Source organism: Cervus canadensis, chromosome 4 (genome assembly GCF_019320065.1).
Source record: "Cervus canadensis isolate Bull #8, Minnesota chromosome 4, ASM1932006v1, whole genome shotgun sequence".
In the NCBI taxonomy this organism is placed as follows: Eukaryota; Metazoa; Chordata; class Mammalia; order Artiodactyla; family Cervidae; genus Cervus; species Cervus canadensis.
This window is the reverse complement of record NC_057389.1, coordinates 93,179,252-93,204,444: the sequence shown is the minus strand read 5'-3', so window position 1 is coordinate 93,204,444 and position 25,193 is coordinate 93,179,252. Positions and strand designations below refer to the sequence as shown.

The window sequence follows — 25,193 nt, the reverse complement described above, 5'->3', positions numbered from 1 at the left end:
TGGGCTACAGTCCATGGGGTTGCAAAGAGTGGGACACGACTGAGTGACTAAGAACAACAGTATAGTGAGGTTTCCCAGGTGGCTCGGTGGTAAAGAATCTGCCTGCCAATGTGGGAGACACAGAGACGTGGGTCCTACCCTTGGGTCAAGAAGATCCCCTGGAGGATGAAATGGCAACCCACTCCAATATTCTTGCCTGAAAAATTCCATGGACACAGGAGCCTGATGGGCTACAGTCCATGGGGTTTCAAAGAGTTGGCCACGACTGCATGACTGGGCACACACACAACAATATAGTGGAATACTCTCTGGTAATTAAAATCAATGAAGAGGGATTAAAAATACAACAATAAAGAGGAGATAAATTACACAAGAACGCCAATTTATACTATGTGGTCCTAACTATATAAATGGACTTCCCTGGTGGCTCAGATGGTAAAGCATCTGCATACAATGTGGGAGACCCAAGTTCAATCCCTGGGTTGGGAAGATCTCCTGGAGAAGGAAACGGCAACCCACTCCAGTACTCTTGCCTGGAAAATCCCATGGATGGAGGATCCTGTTAGGCTACAGTCCATGGGGTTGCAAGGAGTCAGACACGACTGAGCGGCATCACTTCACTTTACCTCAACTATATAAAACTTCAAAATGCAGTACAATGCAATTGTCCACGAAGCAATAACCCTGCTTATAATAAAAATTGTTGAAGAATAATGTATATGTAATTCATTTAGTGGTTCTCTTGAGGAAGGAAAAGCATCAAGATTTGCCAACACAAGCTGTGAGGACTCCATATACATCTGTTATTTATTGCAATAAAACACCTAGAATGAGGACTATGATGTGTGTGAATTTGATACTTTTCACAAGATGGGAATGCTGCTTGTACTTATTTCTGTATTTCTTTGCTTGAATAATCCTCCAGGTTTATATTTGTTGTGGATTATTATTTATAAGTGTTCAATATATATTTTACATTTTCTAATGTTGTAGACCTTGTCATTCAAAAGATTTATCTTACCATTTTCATAATTGGTACTGATTTGTGTATCTGGCTTATTTTATCATTTATTTCATTTTAATTTCTATCTATTTCATCATGTGTCCATGGCCAATGAACATGGATATCATCAATGTTTCCTTCATATTTTTTCTATGTGATGATGATTTCTAACTGGAGTTTAAGCCCATAACACCTCCCTGAAATTTTCAGTTGCCATGGAAGAATATTCATTCCCCCTTTCTATTGTCTTCTTTCAATATGATCACTGCTTCCTTCTGAGGAGTGTAGTGAGACAGGTGCCTTTGTTCATGAAGAAAATTTTAAAATAGGATAGGTGAGTACAAGGGTCTCATATGCTGAGTACTATGCTGATGTCTCTGTATTCATTTCTCATCATTTCAATATTCCATAATATTTTATAATAGCTCCCATTAAGCAAATAAGGACTTTGAAGTTTCTTACACAGTTGAACAATTTTTGAATTCTGAAAGAAAGTGCTGGTCCTGGATTAAGTTCATAGTGTTTGAGTCTAAATAATATACCAGCTAATAAGGACTGACATAGCCACTTCTGTCTCCCCCAGCTGCGGAGGACTATTGCTTTATAGTCCTGTAGGATGCCTGAATATATATGTTGTTGTTCAGTCACCCAGTCATATCCAACTCTTTGTGACCCCATGGACTGCAGCACTCCAGGATTCCCTGTCCTTCACTATCTCCTGGAATTTGCTCATGCCCGTTGAGTCAGTGATGCTGTCTAACCATCTCATCCTCTGCCACCCTCTTCTCCTTTTGCCCTCAATCTTTCCCAGCATCAGGGTCTTTTCCAGCCAGTTGACTCCATCAGATGGCCAAAGTATTGGAGCTTCAGCTTCAGCATCAGAACTTTCAATGAATATTCAGGGTTGATTTTCTTTAGGACTCACTGGTTTGATCTCCCTGCTGTCCAAGGGACTCTCAAGAGTCTTCTCCAGCACCACAGTTTGAAGGCATCAATTCTTTGGTGCTCAGCTATACAATTTTTATTTTGCCTGCACTGGGTCTTTGCTGCAGTGCTGGACTCTTTGTTGCTAGTTGTGGCATGTGGGCTTCTCCCTGTGGTGCACAAGCTTTGCTTGTTGCAACAGGAGGCTCTAGAGGAGGTCGGCTCAGGAGTTATAGTACACAGGCTTAGTTGCCGCATGGCATGATGTAACTTAGTTCCCAGACCAGGGATGGAACCCACGTCCCCTACATTAGGAGGTGGATCACTAGGGAAGTCTCAATGCCTGAGTATTTTTGAAGTGTCATATGTCTGTCTCATCTTGTAGTTTTCTGTCTTCTAAGGACCAAAACTTGTTGCTCTGCAGGCATGCTCAGGCTCTTCAGTCATGTCTGACTCTTTGTGACCCCATGCACTGAAGCCCACCAGGCTCCTCTGTCCATGGGATTTCCCAGGCAAGAATATTGGAGTGTTGCCATTTCCTCTTCCAAGGGATCTTCCCAATCCAGAGATACAACCCGTGTCTCCTACAGCTCCTGCTTTGGCAGGCAGATTCTTAACCATTGAGCCAACTCGGAAGCCCAAATTTTTGCTATTTTAATCTATTTTTTGAAGCTTATGCATTTAATTCTCTCTCATCTAGCTATTTTGTTTTAATGATATCTCACCTATCATCTTAGGGGAAGAAGTTCCCCTAGGATGAAACACAATGTGATATTTGTCCAGCTTCTCTTAGAATTAATTGCTAATGTGGATGAGTTGCATATCATGAAGGAATCTACATGATATTTTCTTTTTTAAAGTGAAAATTGATAGAATGAAATGTCAAACTCAAACATAATCAACATCTTTTCTAAAAGTATTCCATTTTGTTGCTATTGTAAATGAATCTTACTTTTGACCTTTATAAACTACCAAAAATAAAGAGCTGGTTTTATGAAAAGGTCAAGTAAAAAATTGTTATGGGTGAGGATATATGTCATTTCTAGTCTTTGCTCAGGTGCAGAGCATATACTTGTATAGATGCCATGACCTGCTATACAATACTTCATGGGGAGAGACGAACATATGTTGTAGGCAGGAGAAAAGATCTGGCGCATTTTCAAGATGAAAATATTAAACTGTTAAAGGGAAATTATAAAATCTGAGTGTTGGTTTTGGAATGCTAATTCTGTACTATCCAGAGTCAACTCAGTGGTGAGAGGATCTGCGCTCAGACTTAATATTTTCTATCCACTGTGTATTTCATGACCTTGATGTAACCTTACCTTACCTAAGTGTTCCCTGGATGAATAGAGATATATTATAACTCAGATATGTAACTTAGATCTGATAACTCATCTATAGTCTGATAAGCCCCTCAAGTCATTTTGAGACATGTCAAGTTTGGGGTACCACACTCCACAAGACAGATTAAATAAATGCATTCTCATCTTTCTGCTTGTTTGAGGCAAGAAATAATTCTGAAGGAAATGTCACATTTTATTCTTTATTTCAGTCTCAGCACTTGGCACAAGGTGTGAAAAAGTGCTGGTGATCAATAAAAATAAGAGCCAACAAAGTGTGAAATGTGATGATGGAGGAAAAAATTAGCAAAGGGAAATACTTAAATGCTCTCTTGGGTTTACAATATACATAGAATTTTATTTCTTTATATTCAATATTTAAGCACTATTTTTTCAAACTTTATCATATATCAAATTCATCTGGTGGGTTTGTTGAAACTTGAATTTCTGGCCCTTACCCCTAGAGTTTATCAGCAGTAAAGCTACAGTGATACCAAGAGTTTGCAGTTCTAATCAGTTCCCACGGGCTGCTGCTGCTCACCTGGGGACCCTTCATTTTATTTTGTTTTCACTCCATTTTTCCTTCAGATTCATCAACAATATGGAAACCAGAAATCAAACAGATGTTTCCAATTTTTATCTCCTGGGATTGACAGAAGATCCAGAACTACAGCTCCACATCTTCTTCCTGTTCCTGTCCATGTACCTGATCACTCTCCTGGGAAACCTGCTCATCATCCTGGCTGTCAGCTGTGACCCCCACCTCCACACCCCCATGTACTTCTTCCTCTCCAACCTGTCCTTCACTGACATCTGCATGAGCACAACCACGATCCCCAAAATGCTGGTCAACATCCAAACACAAAATCAGAGCATCACATATTCAGGCTGCCTCACCCAGATGTGCTTCGTCATGGTTTTTGCCTTTCTGGAAAACTTTCTCCTAACTGTCATGGCTTATGATCGTTATGTGGCCATTTGTCACCCCTTAAGATACTCAATTATCATGAACCCACAAAACTGTGGCCTGCTGATTATATTCTCACTGTTGCTAAGCATTCTGAATGCTCTGCTCCTCAATCTGACAACATTGCGGCTATCTTTTTGCAAGGACCTGGAAATCCCTCACTTTTTCTGTGAACTTGCTCAGGTTGTCAAGCTAACATGTTCTGATACCCACATCAATGACATTTTGTTATATTTGGTGGGTAGCATATTTGGTGTCGTTCCTCTCTCTGGGATCGTTTTCTCTTATACTCGAATTGTCTCCTCTGTTTTGAGAATGACATCAGCGGGTGCAAAGCTGAAAGCTTTCTCCACCTGTGGATCTCACTTGTCAGTTGTTTCCTTATTTTATGGGACAGGTTTTGGAGTTTATATAAGTTCTATACTGACTGGCTCATCCAGGAAGACTGCAGTGGCTTCAGTTATATACATCGTGGTTTCTCAGATGATGAACCCTTTTATCTACAGCCTGAGAAACAGGGATATGAAGGGAGCCTTGAGAAAACTCGTCAGTGGGACACCTTCTTTTCTGTGGTTCTGCCCTCTACCTTGGACTTGTGTTTGTAGAATGAGGCAAAATGATAGTTAATAGCTATATGTAGAATATTCCATTTGTAAGTGGCCAAATATACATTTTTGTGTGTGCATGGACATTCTGTAGCATAGATCATATGTAGATCATTGATATACAACAAAGGAGGCAAGAATATGCAATGGGTAATTGACTATATGTATATAAATGAATTATATATAAATAATATATATAAGAAACCTCCATGAAAAAAGGAGACCCAGGTTCAATCCTTGGGTCAGGAAGATCCCCTCAAGAAGGAAATGGCAACCCACTCCAGTATTCTTGCCTGGGAAATCCCATGAACAGAGGAGCGTGGTGACCTATAGTCCATGGGGTCACAAAGAGTCAGACACAACTGAGCGACTAACAATTTCACACTTTCATGTATGTATATGCAATATTACTCAGCCATAGACAGGAATGAAATTTTGCCATTTGCTACAGCATGAATGGGCTTGATGGGGGGGGGCGGGGGGTACTATGTTTAGTGAAATTAGTCACAGAGAGAAAGACAAATAAAGTATGCTATCACTTACATGTGGAATCTAAAAAATAAAATGCATGAGTGGATGTAACAAAATTAAACAGACTCACAGATATTGAGAACCACCCAGTTGTTATTAGTGAGAAGAAGAAGGTAGGAGAGGCAAGAAATTGGCAAGGGATTAATTAAAAGGCACAAACTACTATGTATAAAATAAATTAGCTACAAGGATATATTGTACTGTAAATATAGCCAATATTTGATAATTCACTTCATTGTACAGCAGAAACCAACACAACATATATCCCAGTAAAATATATAATAACTTTAAATGCAGATTAATTTATAAAAATTTTGGATGACTAGATTGTACTACTGAAACTAATCTAATAACATAAATCATCTACACCTCAGAAAACATAAATAAACACTAGGGGTGCAATGTACAGCATGATGACACTAGTTAACATTGACATATGATATATAGGAAAGTAGAGTAAATCTTGAAAGTAAGAAAATGTATTTTCTTTCTTTTTTCTGTCTTTTTATTGTATCTCTTTTTTTCATATAAAATAGATTTTATTTCTTTTTTTTCCATTTATTTTTATTACTTGGAGGCTAATTACTTTACAATATTGTGGTGTTTTTTGTCATACATTGACATGAATCAGCCATGGATTTACATGTATTCCCCATCCTGATCCCCCCTCCCACCTCCCTCTCTACCTGATCCCTCTGGATCTTCCCAGTGCACCAGGCCCGAGCACTTGTCTCATGCATCCAACCTGGGCTGGTGATCTGTTTCACCCTAGATAATATACATGTTTCAATGCTGTTCTCTCGAAACATCCCACCCTCGCCTTCTCCCTCAGAGTCCAAAAGTCTGTTCTGTACATCTGTGTCTCTTTTTCTGTTTTGCATATAAGGTTATTGTTGCATCTTTCTAAATTCCATATATATGTGTTAGTATACTGTATTGGTCTTTATCTTTCTGGCTTACTTCACTCTGTATAGTGGGCTCCAGTTTCATCCATCTCATTAGAACTGATTCAAATGAATGTATTATGACTGTTAGCTGAACCTGTTGTGATAATCATTTCACAATATATGTAAATCAAATTATCTGCTGTATACCTCAAGCTTATACAATGATGTGTGTTAATTATTTCTCAATAAACTAAGAAAAAGGAAATGTACAATGAAATTATTGTGCAAAATTGGAAAAGGTGGATATGAACTCTGAAAAGGGTTTAACTACCTATGTTGGTTGAAACAAAGCTGTCCAAACAGAAGTGGAAAGAAGTAGATGGTGTACAGCAACCTTGCCTCAGAGGGTCAGACATTGGCCATCATAAACTCACCCATTATAGAGTTTTGATCTGGAAGGTCCAGGGGTCAGCATGACACTAAAATAGCTTGTCTAATGAGGAGATTTAGTTATTGATCCCCAGGGATGTAGAGATTTCAAGAGTCTGCCCGTGACCACCTCACTCAACAGTCCTCGCTCAGTAAGGAAGCAGGACACCTGAACCTCCTTCCAGAGATGATCTTTCTTGACCTGGAGCCCGTTGCCTCAATCAGTTTGTCTGGTCCTTCTGAGGACAGATCTTCCGTCTTCAAGATCCATGAGAAATATTGATATCAAGTACTACACTTCAGTGATGTCAGCCTGGAAACACAAAGTCTCTTTGAAATCGCTACACTGTAATTTCTTACAGGAGAAGCAGTGAGGAGAGACATAAGATTAAAACCAAGGCCCTCGTGTCTCCCAACAAACCCTGACTTTCTTTTTTGACATGTTCACATATATGTTTGTATGAATTCTCACCCAGCACTTTTTCCACTGGGATCCTACACTCTGTCTACAATGGCAGGACCCGTTTTCCTCCTGAGTAGAAATCCTCCCCTTCACAAACATGGGTGCTATAAAATGTTTACTTGGATTCTTGTGCTGGTGGTGAAGGGGTTTGTACAGTGTATTAGTTTGCTGTGCTGAGTACTTAGTCACTTAGTCATGTCCGACTCTTTGTGATCCCAAGGACTGCAGCCCACCAGGCTCCTCTGTCTATGGGAATTCTCCAGGCAAGAATACTGAAGTGGGTTGCCATGACCTTCTCCAGGGGATCTTCCCAACCCAGGGATTGAACCCAGGTCTCCTGCATTGCAGGCATTCTTTACCACCTGAGCCCCTGGGAAGCTAGTGCTGCCATAACAGAGTAGCACAGACTGCGTGACTTAATAACAAATTTATTGTCACAGTTCTGGAGACTGGAAGCCTGGTTCAAAGTGTCAGCAGGACTGGTTTCTTCAGAGGCCATTTTTCTTGGCTTGCAGCTGGCCATATTCTCCGTGTTTCTTCATGTGGTCTTGCCTCTGTATGCATGTATTCAAATCTCTTCTTGTTGGATTAAGGTTCACCTTAACGATTCCATTTTAACCAAATTACATCTTCAAAGATCTTATCTCAAATACAGTCATATTCTGAAGATTAGGATGTCAGCATATGAATGAAATTAAATTAAAAGACACTTCCTTCTTGAGGGACGCTTCTTGGAGGTTCCTCTGTCCTCGGAATTCTCCAAGCAGGAATACTGGAGTGGGTAGCCATTCCCTTCTCCAGGGGATCATCGCAACCCAGGGATTGAACCCAGGTCTTCTGCATTGCAGGCAGATTCTTTACCATCTGGGCCACAAGGAAAGCCAACAGAAACAGGGGAGGAGCAGTCAAATGGGGGTGCAGTCTGGGGGCAGGGTGCTGGTTCCTCCTCAAGGAGTATATATTGAGTATATACAACAATATCTTTGAGTTCTGAAGAACTGTATCCCCCATCCAGGAGGAGGATGGTAACTTCAGGCTGAGTGCAAGATTCCTGGAGCCCTGTTACCTCAATACCAAATGATCAGAAGAAAGTCATACACTCTGTAGCCCTCACTCCCAATTTTGCCTTCCTTTTCTGGAAACAGTGATGACATCCTGTTAGGCCTCTTGTTTGGCCCCTGCCTATTACAATTACTTATATCTCTGACAGTTTCAGGCTAAATTTTTGTCACTACAAGGGTGGATGTCAGTTTCAGACATAAGATACCTCGATTTAGAACAGATGGAAAGAGACTTCTACTCTATGAGGCAGGACAATGTTCATTCTCAACAGAAAATAGTTACAGAAGAAAGATCTCTGCCCCAGTTCTCAAGAAGTTATCTTCAGTATGAAGTCCTGGCAGGGGAGGGGGTTGGAGGAGGCAGATTTTTAGGGAAACCACTGACTGAAACTACCAACTCTGGCCAAGCATGAGAGTAACCACTTGTATGGGTTATCTTTCAACGGGTGTTCCTGGTAAGGCATGCAGAACTAAAAAGCTACGACCAACTGAAAGAATATGGGAAAGGTCAAAAGTAGGTAGGGATGCAGTCTATATGCCCTACTGACGTCCTGGGATCCTTCTCGCTGGAATCCATCTTGGTTGAGTAATGCGTGCCACCAGGAAGGACCCTGAGTCAGAATGATTGACCAGAGACAACCCAGAAACTAACCCCATTACCATAAAACCTGAAACTGTGAACCACGTGGCAGAATAGTTCTGAATTCCCTTACCCCGCTTCATTCTGCCCAAGCACCCTTTTCCAATAAAGCCTCTTGCTTTGTCAGCATGTGTGTCCCCTTGGACAATGCATTTCCAAGTGTTAGACAAGAGCCCTCTCTCAGACCCTTTCTCTCTTCTTCTTGTTTTGCAGCCATAAATCACTATTCTTCTCCAGCACTATTCCATCTTCCCCAACTGAAATTTGTCTCCATTAAACCCTAACTCCCCATTCTTCCTGCCAAAGATTCTGGCAATGACCATTCTAATCTCTATCTGTATGAGTTTGACTACTTTTTGTACCTTTTAGAAATGGAACCATTTTATTTTTCCCCATTATGTCTGACTATGTAGTATGATCAGGAAGAAGTTAGCAGAATGGCAAGGAGAATTATTAGAAAAATTGAGAATTGGCTTTGCTCTGGAAGGTAGTCTCTCATCATTCTTGGGAAATCATACATCTTATTTCCCAAAAGTACTAGTTGAAAACTCTGTGTTACTAGTGTCCAAATTCAATCCCAAAATATCCTGGTTAAACAGGAAATTAGTCAACCTACTTGCTCAAAAATCTGAACAACATCATAAAGAAACAAAAATATACTTAAGGTAGGGTTTAAATCCACCTAACAAATGGGGGGGGGCAAATAATATGAAACCTATAGAAACAAAAAATAACAAAAAAGAAAGCTATGATTATTTTGTAATCATAGAAAAAATACTGCTCATAACCAAGGGTCTGACATAATACATAAGAAAATTGAGAAGGGTATACTGATGTGCTATGCAAAATCCTGAATGGGCTATGACTCACATGGAGTGTCCAAATGATGTCACAATTCCATTACTATTCTAAGTAATTACTATTCTAAGTAATTCTACTATTTCCAACTATTCTAAGAGGAAAATTTTTGTAGACTGAAAGATGAAAGCCAGATAGGTATATATACACTATGGAACTGCAGATTCAAATCATTTGTTGCATACATGTGATTTTACTGCCTTTTCCAGTCTTATGAACCCAAAACAATATGACACAGATGTTCAGATTAGATTATTCTGCAGAAAATCCTCCACAGGGCATTCTTGATGTCCTTGTTCCTTAGACTGTAGATGAAGGGGTTCAGCATAGGGGTGACTACAGTGTACATCACCGAGGCCACTGCACTCTTCCTGGGGGAAGATAAGACAGTTGAACTAACGTACATTCCAAGGCCTGTTCCAAAAAATAAGCAAACAACTGAGAGGTGAGAGCCACAGGTGGAGAAGGCTTTATACTTCCCATCTGACGAGGAGACTCTTAGAATGGAGGATATAATTTGAGCATAAGAGTAGAGGATTCCTACGAGTGGAACTCCACCAAAGATGGTACCAATGAAATAGATTAATAGGTTACTGATGAAGGTATCGGAACAGGCAAGGTTGACAAGTTGAGGAAGATCACAAAAGAAATGAGGGATTTCCACATTTTCACAGAAGGTAAGCTGTAACATCATCAAGTAGTGCAGCAGGGAGGTCAAAAAGCTGATGACAAATGATGCCAGGACCAACAAGCCACAGGTACGGGGATTCATGATGACTAGGTAGTGTAGAGGATTACAAATGGCCACCAGCCGATCATAGGCCATCACTGTCAGAAGTAGACTCTCCAAAAATGCAAAAAGAGAAAAAAAGGTTAGTTGAGTCAGACACCCTCTATAGGTGATGGATTTGTTGTATGTCTGGAGGTTCATTAGCATCTTGGGGATGGTGGTGGTGCTGATACTGATGTCAGCCAAGGACAGATTGGAAAGGAAGAAATACATTGGGATGTAGAGATGGGGGTCAGAGCTGACGACCAGGATGATGAGCAGATTCCCAAACAAGGTCACCAGGTACAAGGACAGAAAGAGCCCAAAGAGAAGGGGCTGCAGGTTTGGATCATCTGAGAGGCCCAGGAGGAGGAATTCTGAGACACCTGTTAGATTCTGTGATTCCATAAAGATAGAACACCTTTTGAAAAAGAAGAGAGTGTTGAGAACAGGAAATAAAGATAGAGGAACCTGGATAAATGTCCCTACTTTGGATTGAAACAATTCACAAGTAATGTATTCAGGCTTAAGTATCAAACACTGGAGTACATTCTGCAGTATTTATCAATTAAGAGCTCTTCTTTATTGATGCCAAGAATATTCAGTTGTCTATATTCCCATTTCAGAGTCATGGGGCCAAAAAATATGAGTAAACTAAGGAGACTGTGAAATAACAAGTCCATGTACACAGCAAATTATGTACCCCCAACTTTTGAAGGGAAAATATAAAATAAAATGTATTCTCCTCCCTTAAAAATGTCATTCTAACTATAGTACATTACAGTGGAAATAGATGGGGAAACAATGAAAACCGTGAGAGACTTTATTTTTCTGGGCTTCAAAATCACTGCATAAGGTGACTGCAGCCATGAAATTAAAAGATGCTTGCTCATTGGAGGAAAAGCTATGACCAAACTAGACAGCCATATGACTCAGCAATCCCACTGCTGAGCATACACATCGAGGAAACCAGAATTGAAAGAGACATGTGTACCCCAATGTTCATCACAGCACTGTTTATAATAGCCAGGACATGGAAGCAACCTAGATGTCCATCAGCAGACAAATGGATAAGAAAGCTGTGGTACATATACACAATGGAATATTACTCAGCCCTTAAAAAGAATACATTTGAATCAGTTCTAATGAGGTGGATGAAACTGGAGCCTATTATACAGAGTGAAGTAAGCCAGAAAGAAAAACACCAATACAGTATACTAATGCATATATATAGAATTTAGAAATATGGTAACGATAACCCTATATGCAAGAGAGCAAAAGAGACACAGATGTATAGAACAGTCTTTTGGACTCTGGGAGAAGGCGAGAGTGGGATGATCTGAGAGAATAGCATTGAAACATGTATATTATCATATGTGAAACAGATCGCCAGTCCAGGTTTGATGCATGAGGCAGGGTGCTCAGGGCTGATGCACTGGGATGACCCAGAGGGATGGGATGGGGAGGGAGGTGGGAAGGGGTTCAAGATGGGGAACACATGTAAACCTATGGCTTATTCATGTCAATGTATGGCAAAAACCACTACAGTATCGTAAAGTAATTAGCCTCCAATTAAAATAAATGAATTGAGAAAAAAAAAAAAAGCAGGGACATTACTTGGCCAACAAAGGCCCATGTAGTCTAAGCTATGGCTTTTCCAGTAGTCATGTATGGGTGTGAGAGTTGGATTCTAAAGAAAGCTGAGCGCCAAAGAAATGATGCTTTTGAATTATGGTGTTGAAGAAGACTCTTGAGAGTCCCTTGGACTGCAAGGAGATCCAACCAGTCAATCCTAAAGGAAATCAGTCCTGAATATTCATTTGAAGGACTGATGCTGAAGCTGAAACTCCAATACTTTGGCCACCTGATGTGAAGAACTAACTCATCGGAAAAGACCCTGATGATGGGAAAGATTGAAGGCAGGACAAGAAGGGGATGACAGAGGATGAGATGGTTGGATGGCATCACCGACTTGATGGACATGAGTTTGAATAAGCTCCGGAAGTTGGTGATGGACAGGGAAGCCTGGCATGTTGCAGTCCATGGGGTCACAAAGAGTTGGACACAACTGAGTGACTGAACTGAACTGAACTGAACTCACAGTGGAATATTACTGAGCCATAAAAATAACAAAATAATATCATTTGCAGCATGTACCTAGAGATTGTCATACTGAGTGAAGTAAGTCAGACAGAGAAAGACAAATATCATATAATATTATATTTGTGGAATCTTAAAAATGGGTACAAATGTATTGATTTAGAAAACAGCAATAAAGTTACAGATGTAGAAAACAACTCATGGTTACTGGGGTGGGGGGGCAGGATAAATTGGAAGGTTGGGATTGAAAGGTACACACTCCTGTATATAAAATAGATAACTAATAAGGACCTACTGTACAGTACAGGGAACTCTATACTCTGTAATGGCCTATATGGGAAAACAATCTTAAAAAGAGTAAAAGTACAGATATGTATAAAAGACTCATTTTGCAGTATACCTGAAACTAACACAATGCTATCAATCAACTATACCCTAATGAAAATTTTTTAGAGTACACTTATAGAGCACTCAAATGTACTTTATCCTATTCAAATACAGTACAAAAATTCTCTTAATTTATAGGGTAATCCTAAATACTTAAAACCTTAATCACTGAACTATAAATTAAACTCAAATATTCATAGTCAGATACCATTTTTATATGTCAATTATCTTTTAGAATGTTTCTTCTTCATTTGGGTTTTAAAAACATTTATTATTTATTTGTCTATGCCAGGTCTTAATTGTAGCACATGGTTTCTGTGTTGCAGCATATGGGATCTATTTCCCTGACCAGGGATTGAACCCGGTCCCCCTGCATTGGGAGTATGGAGTCTTAGCCCCTGGACCATGAGGGAAGTCCCTTTATTTAGTTTTGACATCTGTCTCCCTTGGAGTAAAATGCTCATTCCAATGTGCAGATTGTCTGATCAATGTCTCTTAACTTGCACATCCAACACAAATATTTAGCATTGGTGGGCTTCACATTTTGATAATAACTAATTGTCAGAAGTGCAAAATCATATGGCATCACTGATCTTGAAGATAACATTAATATATGGTACACCAGTGATTCAGTAATAATTAATAAACACTGTGTACCTATTTTTTTGCAGGGTTTTTTTCTATCAGTGTTATACACCCTTGGAGAAAGATCTGAGGCTGAGTTTGCTTTTTCTTGTTTTCTTGTTTTTTTTGCAGTGGCCTAGGTAACACTTCTTAAATAAGTCTCTAATCCTAAAGATATGTTAAGAGTTGATTTCTCATCAAATTTAACTCTCATATGAACAATCAAGAAATTCCAGACCAAAGTCGGGTCTCAAACTCTAAGCTGGTCTTCTTATGCCAGCTTAAAAGCCTTTTCAAGTCATTCTTTCTTATCAAGTAACTGTGTTTCTCCTACATTGAACTCCCTGAAGGCAATGCAGGTTTTCATTTCTCCTGCCAGGTCAAAACAAGATGTAATATGGGAAAAATCAAAAGGAAAGAAAACCAAAGACTAATATCACAAACACTGGGGTAATTTACTCATCTATAAAATGGGCATATTAGTTTCACAGGCCTAACCAGGTTACTGTAAAGTAGTAAGTTAAAATAAAAATAAAGTACTTCAACAGTGGTTGTCAGTGTTAGTTCATCTTTATAATTACCTTTTTAAAAAACTTTCATTTTGTATTGGTGTATAGGTGATTAACAAAAAATGTGATAGTTTGAGGTAAACAGCAAAGGGACTCAGCCATGCACATACTATAATTACCTTTTGATCTTTTATAATTTAACTGTGGACTGGCTACAGCCTAGAAGCAATTAAATCAGAATCTCTACCCATAGGTCCTTTTGGTATATTAACATATTGCCAGGGTAGAGAACCATTGTCAGGCAATCAATTAATATTGCATTCATGTTACCTATTATTAACATCATTATTATACACTTCACATATTAGAATATAAATATTTAATAATACTTGCATTAGAACTTATATTTATTACTGAAAAAACAACAGAGGGTTTTTCTATCCCTGTATGGTCCTACTCCCCTGTGTTTCACTGTTGTTCGGGATAAACATTGTCATGAATTCAGTAGATGTATTTTCCTTTCAGTGTGCCCATAATATTTTATTGACTTCTGTGTTTATAAGTAGTTTTCTTGTAAATTGGCCTAGATTCCAGCTAACATAAAGTTGTCATTTACCACAGTATTGCATTTTAAGTACACATATCTATATACTTAAGGACATGTATCTATGTACCTATATCTCTTAAGTAAATATATGAAGTATACATATCAACACATAAAATGATGCGCAGTATTACCCGAGGGTTAAATTTCATTTATTTTTCAATTTCTTATTATGACACAGATAACTGAATTATCATACCACCCACCATCCTACACAAGTGAGGATTTCCAAAATATATCTGCATACAAGAGTACTGTTTTAGTTTTAAAGATGGAAACTTCTGCAAGCTTACTATTAATTATTTATTTTCCTGATGGAACTATCAGACAAAAGCAAATGCACACTCTGATTGTCAAGGTATCAAATCAGAAAGGTTCTTGAAATTTGGCTAGCAAGGCTTTTTGTGATAGAGTCATATGAACATTTCTGTTTTTCAAAGAGAATGATATTTCCATGGTTCAGATTTACAAAATGGTCTGAAAAATGCTTTATTATTCATAGAAAACCCTATCATCTATAATATTCATGTAAAAGGCTCCTGCAAACCACTTGTTCCATTCTACTAATTCATGGATAGACTCACCAAATCCCAGAAGAAGCAATCCATTGTTCTAATTGCATTTGCTCATCTGGGACTAAAGAAGGTTTCAAAAGAAAACAATTCACTCAGGCGGTACAGAGACTTGGAACTGGAATTAGGAAACCTTTCACCCACTAAAGGTGGAGTGTGTGTAAATCTCTCCACGTCTATGCTGGTATCCCTTACACTGAAGTAGGATCTGTAATATCCATTTGTAGGACATGTGGAGGCTTCCCAGGTAACTCATTGGTAAAGAAGTAACAGTGTACTAGAATTAACAGGAGTGCCAGGCAGGGAGCTGTTCCCCCAGGTTTGGTGCTGAAAATAAAACCACCCCTCAACCTCCAATGAGCGCTGAAGAATTGATGCCTTGAAATTGTGGTGCTGGACCTGAAGATCCCACATGCTGTAATGGAAGAAAGAAGATCCTGTGTGCTACAACTAAGACCTGGTACAACTAATGAAATAAATATTAAAAAGAAATTGTGGTGCTAGAGAAGATTCTTGAGAGTCCCTTGGACTGCAAGGAGATCAAACCAGTCAATCCTTAAGGAAATGAACCCTAAATATTCATTGAAAGGATTAATGCTGAAGCTGAAGCTGCAGTACTTTGGCCACCTGATGCGAATAGCCAAAAGACCCTGATGCTGGGAATGACTGAAGGCAGAAGGAGAAGTTGATGACAGAGTATGAGATGGTTGGATGGCTTCATTGACTCAATGGACATGAGTTTGAACAAACTCCAGGAGATGGTGAAGGACAGCGAAGCCTGGAGTGCTGCAGTTCATGGAGTCACAAAGAGTCGGGCACAACTTAGCAACTGAACAACAGCAACACCTAGCTCCAATAAAGAATCTGCCTGCCAGTGTTGGAGACACAAGAGACATGGGTTCGATCCCTGGGTGGGAAAGATCCCCTGGAATACAAAATGGCAACCTGCTCCAGTATTCTTGCCTGGAAAATTTCATGGACAGAGGAGCCTGGCCAGCTACAGTCCATGAGGTTGCAAAGAGTCGGACATGACTGAGAGCACACATACACATGCACATACAAACACACACACATGGGTTTCACACTGTAAGTTACCAGTCTTATGTCAGGTTTAGAGCCTTTCAAGTCATTTCTCCCTTATAGAGAGTTTGTATGCATGTGTGCTAAGTCATTTCAGTCGTGTGCAACTCTGTGTGACTCCGTGGACTGTACCCTGCCAGGCTCCTCTGTCCTTGGGATTCTCCAGGCAAGAATACTGGAGTGGGTTGCCATTCCCTCTCCAAGGGATCTCCCCGACCCAAGGATGGAACCACTGTCTCCTGCATTGGCAGATGGATTCTTTACCCCTGAGCCACCAAGGAAACTCAACAGAGAGTTTGCATTTGACCTAAATTCAGCTCCCTGAATGCAGGTTGAGTTAGTGGGACAGGATACTGTCTAGGCACCCTATGGATGGAATTTCATTTTCTGCTTTCAAATCTGACTTTACACTCTATTCCCCAGGGATTGATCAAAATTACATTAAAGTAAAATGTTTATATCCTAACTGTAAAATAATGATAATGCATTTGCCTTTCTTTGAGAGGTGAAAATGCATATAATAGGAAACAGGCTGCATAACAAACTTAGATCAGAACTTGGCTCTTAGAATCATCGAGTAAGGTTTTGTGATGTTGTGGTTACTGTCATCATTTTTTTAAAAAATATTTTTAAAAGAAAGGATTTTTAAAAATAATTTTTAAAATTTATTTTTGGCTATGGTGGATCTTCATTAAAATGCAGGCTTTTCCCTAGTTTCAGCCAGTGGGTGGGGAGGTGGGGGTGGCTATTCTTCATTGCAGTGCACAGATTTCTCATTCCAGAGGCTTCTCTTGTTGCAGAGATGGACTCTAGTATTTGCCATACATGGGCTCGATAGTTAGCAGCTCTGGGACTCTAGAGCATGTGCGCTCAATAGTTGTGGAGCACAGGATCAGTTGCTCCTCAGAGTGTGGGATCTTCCTGGACTAAGGATTGAATGCATGTCTCCTGCATTGGCAAGTGAATTCCTTAGCACTGAGCCACCAAAGAAGCCCATACTGTCATCATTTTCATCATCATCACCTTCACGATCATTTTGAGCACTTAGGAGATGTTTTAGAAGGACCTATTTCCTGATCAGGTAGAAAAAATGACCAAGGAAGACAGAACCAGCGTGGGAGGAAAATGGAAATTTAAATGAGTTATACCATCCCCACCACTAACAACAACATCCACTTCATAGGCCTCCGAGCCAAACTATGCATTTTTGGGCCCTCCCACTGGCTATCCTAACTGTCCCAGTACTCTGATGATAAGCAAACAAGTCTTCCCAATTCCTCCTGCATTCAGTATCTCCCACTGCACTTGGCAGTCACTGGGCTGTGCTGTGTCTCTGCTGGAGCAGGAATGCCCCTCCCATACCTGGCATTACTTGAGGACAGAGGCTTTGTCCTCAGGACTTCCAGTAAGACAGACTCACGTACGTGCCTTGTGGTACAGACAGTAACTTCAGGAGCATGAGATACACAGGTATGGAACCCACTGGCTGGAGCTGGCTATATGAAGGACTGGGAAGCACAGGCTGATTATTTATAGTGATACAGCCATGAGACCTCTATGCACATAGCAGATAATTAGCCAACTTGGTCCATGGTCTCTCCATCTCTGAGGATTTGCTAATTTCATGGTGGAGGAAAAGAAGTAAAGTGAATATGTTAGGAAGGATGTAAACCTGTCCTCGTCTCAGGAGGGGGCTGACCTCTATGCCTCACCTCTGATATCCAAGTTGTTTACCTCATAAAGTTCAAACACATTTTTTAAATTAGAGAAAACAATATATGACTTTTATATTTGCAAATCTATTGAATCAGTCATATAAGTTAGAGAGATTTAGGTCTTCCATGCCAAGATTCTGATTGTATTTCTAATTTCTCAGTTTAGATTTATGTCTCTGAGAACTTTCTATTTTTTTATCTATAGTCCTTGTTTGGGGTTTAGGATTTTCTGCCTTAGAGATTTATGTTTTTTGCTATTTTGAATGATAGCTCCAATTCTAGTTCTAATTTTATTGGAATATTAAGTTTTAAGTAATTTAACATTCTAGCTCAATTTTTGTCTTCAGATGAGGTATGTTCTATGTGTTCCTCCCTTTAGCTGGTTCTAATTTGTATCCTTTTGCTATAAAACTATTACAATGAGTAGAGCACTTTTCTGAGATCTGAGTAACTCTAGTGCATGACAGAACTTGAGGGAGTCCTCTCAGTTTGAATCATGTTTGAAAATTATTGAATGTGAAAAAGTTCCCAAATTTGTAGCAAATTGGCCTATAACAAGGATGGCCCTGGAGATGCTTGAACTAGTGCTGGTGTCTGATAGAGGGCAGTCTTGTGAGTGTTCCTTGGGCTCTGCTGATTCACAAACTCTCTGTAGTAAAGAAGGGAGTAGAAAGCATCAAGCCAAGTTGAAGCCCATCAGAGGTCTCTGAAAACCACAAGGAAGCTCTGGAGCTACAGTGACCCTTAGAGTTGGCTGGAGTTGGGGCAAAGGAGCCAAATGCTTACAACCCCACATCATACCGTCATCAAAAGTGGACTGCCTGGGGGCTCCTCTAGCTGAGGCAGATCCCTCTTGGAGTTGATTGCTGATGGCTGAGTAACACCCAGCAATGAAGCACTATATCTCTCATTCCTGCAGGAGATTTTTTTATTGTGGTAAAGCAACTGTCAACTTAAAAAATATTCGTACCTAAGAAAATGTAGACAGAATACTCTATGACATAAATCACAGCAAGATCCTCTCCGACCCGTCTCCTAGAGTAATGGAAATAAAAACAAAAAGAAACAAATGGGGCCTAATTAAACTTAAAATCTTGCAAAGCAAAGGAAACTATAAACAAGGTCAAAAGACAACCCTCAGAATGGGAGAAAATTATAGCAAATGAAACAACCAACAAAGGATTAATTTCCAAAATACACAAGCAGTTCATGCAACTCAATACCAGAAAAACAAACAACCCAGTCAAAAAGTGGGCAAAACATCTAAACAGATATTTCTCCAAAGAAGACATACAGATGGCTAATAAACACATGAAAAGATGCTCAACATCACTCATTATTAGATAAATTCAAATCAAAACTACAGTGAGATATCACTTTTGATATCAATTTGAGTCAATTGCTAATGAGGTGGATAAACCTAGAGTCTATTATACAGATGAAGTAAATTAGAAACAAATATCGAATTCTAATGCATATTGGTGGAATCTAGAGAGATGGTAACGATGAACCTATTTGCAGGGCAGCAACAGAGATACAGACATAGAGAGCAAACTTGTGGACAAGGCAGGGGAAGGAGAAGGTGGGGCAAATGGAGAGAGTATCAAGGAAGCATATGCACTATCGTATGTAAAATAGACAGCCAGTGGGAATTTGCTGTGTGATTCGGGGAGCTCAGATCGGCGCTCTGTGACAACCTAGAGGGGTGGGATGGGTTGGGAGGTGGGAGGAAGGTTCAAGAGGGAGGGGACATATGTTTACATATGTGTACCTATGGCTGATTCATGTTGATGTATGGCAGAAAGCAATACAATATTGTTAAGCAATTATCCTTCAATAGAAATTAAATTTTAAAAATATATTCATAACCTAAGAGTTGAGAGTTATGCTTTATTCAGCAGGAACTGTTAGGACTTAAGCAGGGAGACAACATCCTCAAGTAAGCCTGAAAGAAATGGTTTGAGGAGGCTAAGGGAGGAGCTGGGATATATAGAAGTTTCTCTATAGAAAGGCAGATAGTCTGAATGTTGAAAATATTTTTGTGAATTAAAGGAAACCAGATATCCCAAGTTAAGGAATTTAGTGCTTTTCTGTGTATGGGAAGATTCAAGAGTCTGGGCTCATTGCTGAAGCCATTCCTTTCATATGCATCTCAGCTATCTGAGGCCAGTATCCTGTGTTTTTCACATCCTGAGCTCCCTGTGGCTCACAGGGAGAGTAGCTGCAGTCTGATGGCTGTTAGATCACAAGTATTCTTCTCCTTCCTGAGTGCCCTTAGGGCTCACCATCTCACACAGGAGGGCTAGAGTCACTAGTGACTGTGACATCCTTTTTTCCTGATATGGCGGGGAATACTCCATATCTCACAACATAACATAAAATCTACCATCTAAAGTATTTTTTAAGTGTACAGTTGCCTTAAGTACCTTCACATTGTTTTCCAACCATTACCACCATTCATCTTCAGAACTATTTCATCTTCCCCAAGTGAAAAATCTGTCCCCATTAAACACTAACTCCCCTTTCTTCCTCCCAAAGCCTCTGGCAACCACCATTCTACACTCTCTCAGGGGCAGTTTGACTATTTTAGGTCCTCATCTCAGTGGAATCCTTCAATTTTTACCCCTTTCCCTCTGGCTATGTAATATTATTGGGGAGAAGTTAAATGGAATGGAAAGAGAATTATCAGAAAAGTTGGGAATTAACTTTGCTCTGGTAGGTACTCTCTTACCTACTCTTTGGGAAGCATACACCCAGTTTTCAAAGGAAAGTTCCAGTTGAAGGTTCAGTTAATAGTTTCTCACTTCAATTTCAAAACACCCAGATTAAGATAGGAAATTCATCACTCTCAGTTCACTTCAGTCACTCAGTCGTGTCCGACTCTTTGCGACCCATGGCCTGCAGCACGGCAGGCCTCCCTGTCCATCACCAACTCCCGGAGTTTACTCAAACTCATGTCCATTGAGTCGGTGACTTGCTCAAAAATTAGACCAAGATCATTAGGAACAAAAAATTTACTGAAAGTCTTGTTCCTTGAGGTAGGGTTTAGATCCTCATATCAAAGTGTGGGCAAAAAAGTCATTGAAAACAGTATAGAAACAATAAATAACAAAAACGAGAGGGCTATGATTATTTTTCAATGATAGAAACAAGACTGCCCATGGCCAGGAGTCCTGGATCATGCATAAAAAAAGTGAGAATGGTATATTGATGTGCTGTGCAAAATCCAGGTGGGAATATGTTTTAAGTGGGTGAATCTAAAATAATTTCCCAAACCATTAGAGTTATTCTAAGAGGAAAAACATGTTATAGGAAAGAAAAAAATCTGAATACATCTGAATACTTTAACCTTTGCTTCCTGCTGCTTTTGTTCATTAAAAGGATACTATCTACACATAATGGCCTGCCTGGGGAACCCTGATCTTCTGCCTGAATGTTAAACCAATGTGCCTTTGTTCAGGGAAACACTCTGACCCTGTCCACCTGTGAATGGCTGCAAGGAAAAAGAAATTTAACACCTCCCTTCCCCTGAGGCTGGTCATTTCAGGAGATAGTTGACTTCACTTCCTCACCTCCCTTTCCCTTTTCTATAAAAGAATCTGGCAGCCAGGCCCTGATAAGATGGCTATTTTGAGACACTAGCCTTCCATCTTTTCCATCTGCCGGTTTTCCAAATAAATTATTATTCTTGCCTCACCACCTTGTCTCCTGATTTATTGGCTTGCAATGCAGTGAGCAAAGCAAGTTTGGACTTAGTAACAAACAGAAAGCAGAGATGCATATACCCTATGTGACTGGAGATTCAGAACTTCTCATTGCACATATTTGATTTTACTGCCTTTTCCAATCTTATGAACCAAAAGAAAAGAATGGAATTGGTGTTAAGATTAGGCAGTCCTGTGGGTAATCCTCCACAGGGCACTCTTGATGTCCTTGTTCCTTAGACTGTAGATGATGGGGTTCAGCATAGGGGTGACCACAGCGTACATCACTGAGGCCACAGCGCCCTTCCTGGGGGAAGATGAAACAGCTGAACTGAGGTATACACCAAGACCTGTTCCATAAAACAAACAAACAACTGCCAAGTGAGAGCCACAGGTGGAGAAGGCTTTGTAATTCCCACCTGATGATGAGACTCTGAGAATGGAGGAAATAATTCGAGAATAAGAGTAAAGAACTCCTGAGAGTGGAACTCCACCAAAAATGGTACCAATAAAAAGGATTAATATGTTATTGATGAAGGTGTCTGAACAGGCAAGCTTGAGGAGTTGAGAAAGGTCACAAAAGAAATGGGGGATTTCTGTATCTGCACAGAAGGTAAGCTGTGACATCATCAAGTAGTGCAGTTGGGAGGTCAAAAAACTGGTGAAAAATGATGCCAGGACCAACAAGCCACAGAGGCGGGGGCTCATGATGACCAGGTAGTGTAGAGGGTGACAGATGGCCACCAACCGGTCATAGGCCATCACTGTCAGAAGGAGACTCTCCAAACATGCAAAAAGGGAAAAGAAGGCCACCTGAGCTAGACAGCCTGCATAGGTGATGGATTTGCTGTGTGTCTGGAGGTTCACTAGCATCTTGGGGACAGTGGTGGTGCTGATACTGATGTCAGTCAATGACAGACTGGAGAGGAAGAAGTACATGGGGGTGTGGAGGTGGGAATCAGAGATAAAAGCCAGGATGATGAGCAGGTTCCCAAGCATGGTCACCAGGTACATAGACAGGAAGAGTCCAAAGAGGAGGGGCTGAAGTTCTGGATCATCTGAGAGTCCCAGCAGGAGGAATTCTGAGACACATGTAAGATTCTGTGGTTCCACGTTGATGGGGCATCTTTTGAAAAAGAAGAGTGTTAAATAAGCAAAACAAATGTAGAGGCATCCAGATAAGTGTTCATACGTTGGATTTAAGCAACCCATAAATAAAGTCTTCATACTTGATTATACACCCCAGTACTTCTGCAATATTTCTAAGTTCTCAGTTGTGAGCATGTTTCTATTGATGACCAAAATAGTCACCTCTTTCTTTGCACCCATTTATGTGGTGACCCAAGGACGAAAGAGCAGACAAAAAACCAGGGAGAGTCTTGGAATGCAGAAACAGAAAAACCAGACCCTTATCATCCTTCCCTCCCCCATGTTGTAACTGTTAATGGAACAGTATAACCTGTCTCCCCTCCTACCCCACAGGGAGAAGGTATTTGCCCTACTCTTCCCCCTACCCAGTATACATGCCTCATACAATCAGCAAATGACCTGCAAGACCCCTATCCCACTCCATGTACCCTGGCTATAAAAGTGGACTAAGGACCCCTGTTCAACGTTTGTTCTCCCTTGAGCTGGCCTGCTGTTCTAACAGCATCTCCCACTCTAATAAACTTTATTTCCCTCTCATTCTGTCTCATGTCTGGAAATTCTATTCCAATCCACACCCGGACCACTACATTTTACACATGGGACTAAAGAATATTAGAGAAGGAAGGACATTTTGAGATCACAAATCCAGGAACACAATAAAATATCTGGGGTTTTGTTTTCTTTTGTTTTTGCTGTTTTTGATTTTAGTTGCTAGGTAATACTTCTTATATGTCTCCAAGCCTAAACAGGTCCAAGGGTTTGATTTCTCATCAAATCCAACCCTTTTATGAATATTTGAGAAATTTAAGACCAAAGTCTGGTCTCAAACACTAAGTCAGCCTTCTTATGCCAGCTTAAAAGATTTTTAAGTCCATATTTCCTAAGAGACTTTGCATTTCTCCTAAGGTCAGTCCCTGAGTGCAGGCTGAGTTAGCAGCATATAATACTGTTTAGAGGGGCTTCTCTGGTGCCTCAGTGCAAACAATCCACTTGCAGTGCAGGAGATGGCGATTCAACCTCTGGATCAGGAAGATCCCCTGGAAATGGATATGGCAACCCACTCCAATATTCTTGACTGGGAAATTCCACGGACAGAGGAGCCTGGCGGGCTACAATCCATGTGGTTGCAAGAGTCAGACACAACTAAGTAACTAAACCACCACCACCACCTATACTATATAGGTACCCTATGAATGAATTTTCCCTACCTGCATTCAACTCTGACTTTACCCCTTTTCTACTCCATATTAGGGCCTGATAAAAGTTACATAAAAATATTGTGTTCCTATCCTCAACTGTAAGAGATGATAACGCGTGTTCTGGGGGTGGTAATGCAGATAAAAGAAAACAAGCTTCAGAAAAATCTTAGCTCTGCTCCTGGCAAATGGAATCCCAGGTAAAAGTTTATGATATTGTGCTTACTGTCATCATTTTCATCACCATCACCTTCATGATCATCTGGAGAACTTAGGGGACAGTTTAGGGAGACCTATTTCCTGCTCTGCTGGAAAAGATGCCCAAGGAGAATAGAACCAGTGTGGAAGGAAAATAGAAATTTAAATAAGAGTTCTCAAATCCCCACCATTAGTAACATGAACTTCATAGGTCTCTGCTTTGAACCTATGCATCTTTGGTGCCCTTCCACATGCTATCCCAACTGTCTCACTGCCTTGATGATGAGAAAATAAATCTCCCCCAATCCTTCCTGCATTCAGGGTCTCCTTTCTTATGAACAGTTGAGAAATTTCAGACAAAGCCAGATCTCAAACCCTAAGCTGACCTTCTTACATCAGCCTGAGAGCTTTTCAAGTCACTATTTCCTTGTAGAGAGTCTGCATTTCTCCTAAATTCAGTTCCCTGAATGCAGGCTGGGTTAGCAGGAGAGGAAATTGTTTAGGTGCCTTATGAATGGAATATCACTGTCTACATTCAAATCTGACTTTACCCTCTATCTCCCCGGGGTTTATAAACATTGCCTTAAAGTATTGTGTCCCTATCCAGAACTACAAAATGATAATAATGGTATTGCTGTCTTTGGAGGTGACAGTAAAGCACCTAAAAATAACAATTACACAAAAAACTTAGCTCAGCTTCTGGACTTGGAATCCTTAGGAAAAGTTTTGTGACACTGTGGTTACTGTCATCATTTTCATCATCATTACCTTCATGATATTTTGGAGAACTTGGGGGACAATTTAGAGGGACCTCTTTCCTGCTCAGGTAGAAAAAAATGCACCGCCTTCCCCCAAGACAGAACCAATGTTAGAGG

General features: G+C 40.2%; 3 protein-coding genes across 3 annotated transcripts; 1 reads left to right on the top strand and 2 right to left on the bottom strand.

Annotated features, from left to right (window-relative positions):
• Positions 1–3,871: 3,871 nt before the first annotated feature.
• LOC122440937 (olfactory receptor 7G2-like) lies at positions 3,872–4,864 on the top strand. Its single transcript, XM_043467594.1, has one exon. It carries the CDS (start codon positions 3,872–3,874, stop codon positions 4,862–4,864), a length of 993 nt encoding a protein of 330 aa, XP_043323529.1.
• Positions 4,865–9,958: 5,094 nt separating this feature from the next.
• LOC122439311 (olfactory receptor 7E24-like) lies at positions 9,959–10,939 on the bottom strand. The gene has a single exon (XM_043464393.1). The coding sequence runs from the start codon at positions 10,886–10,888 to the stop codon at positions 9,959–9,961; it is 930 nt and encodes a 309-aa protein (XP_043320328.1). The 5' UTR covers positions 10,889–10,939.
• An 11,019-nt stretch (positions 10,940–21,958) lies between these two features.
• Positions 21,959–22,912, bottom strand: LOC122439310 (olfactory receptor 18-like). Its single transcript, XM_043464392.1, has one exon. The coding sequence runs from the start codon at positions 22,787–22,789 to the stop codon at positions 21,959–21,961; it is 831 nt and encodes a 276-aa protein (XP_043320327.1). The 5' UTR covers positions 22,790–22,912.
• Positions 22,913–25,193: the final 2,281 nt, after the last annotated feature.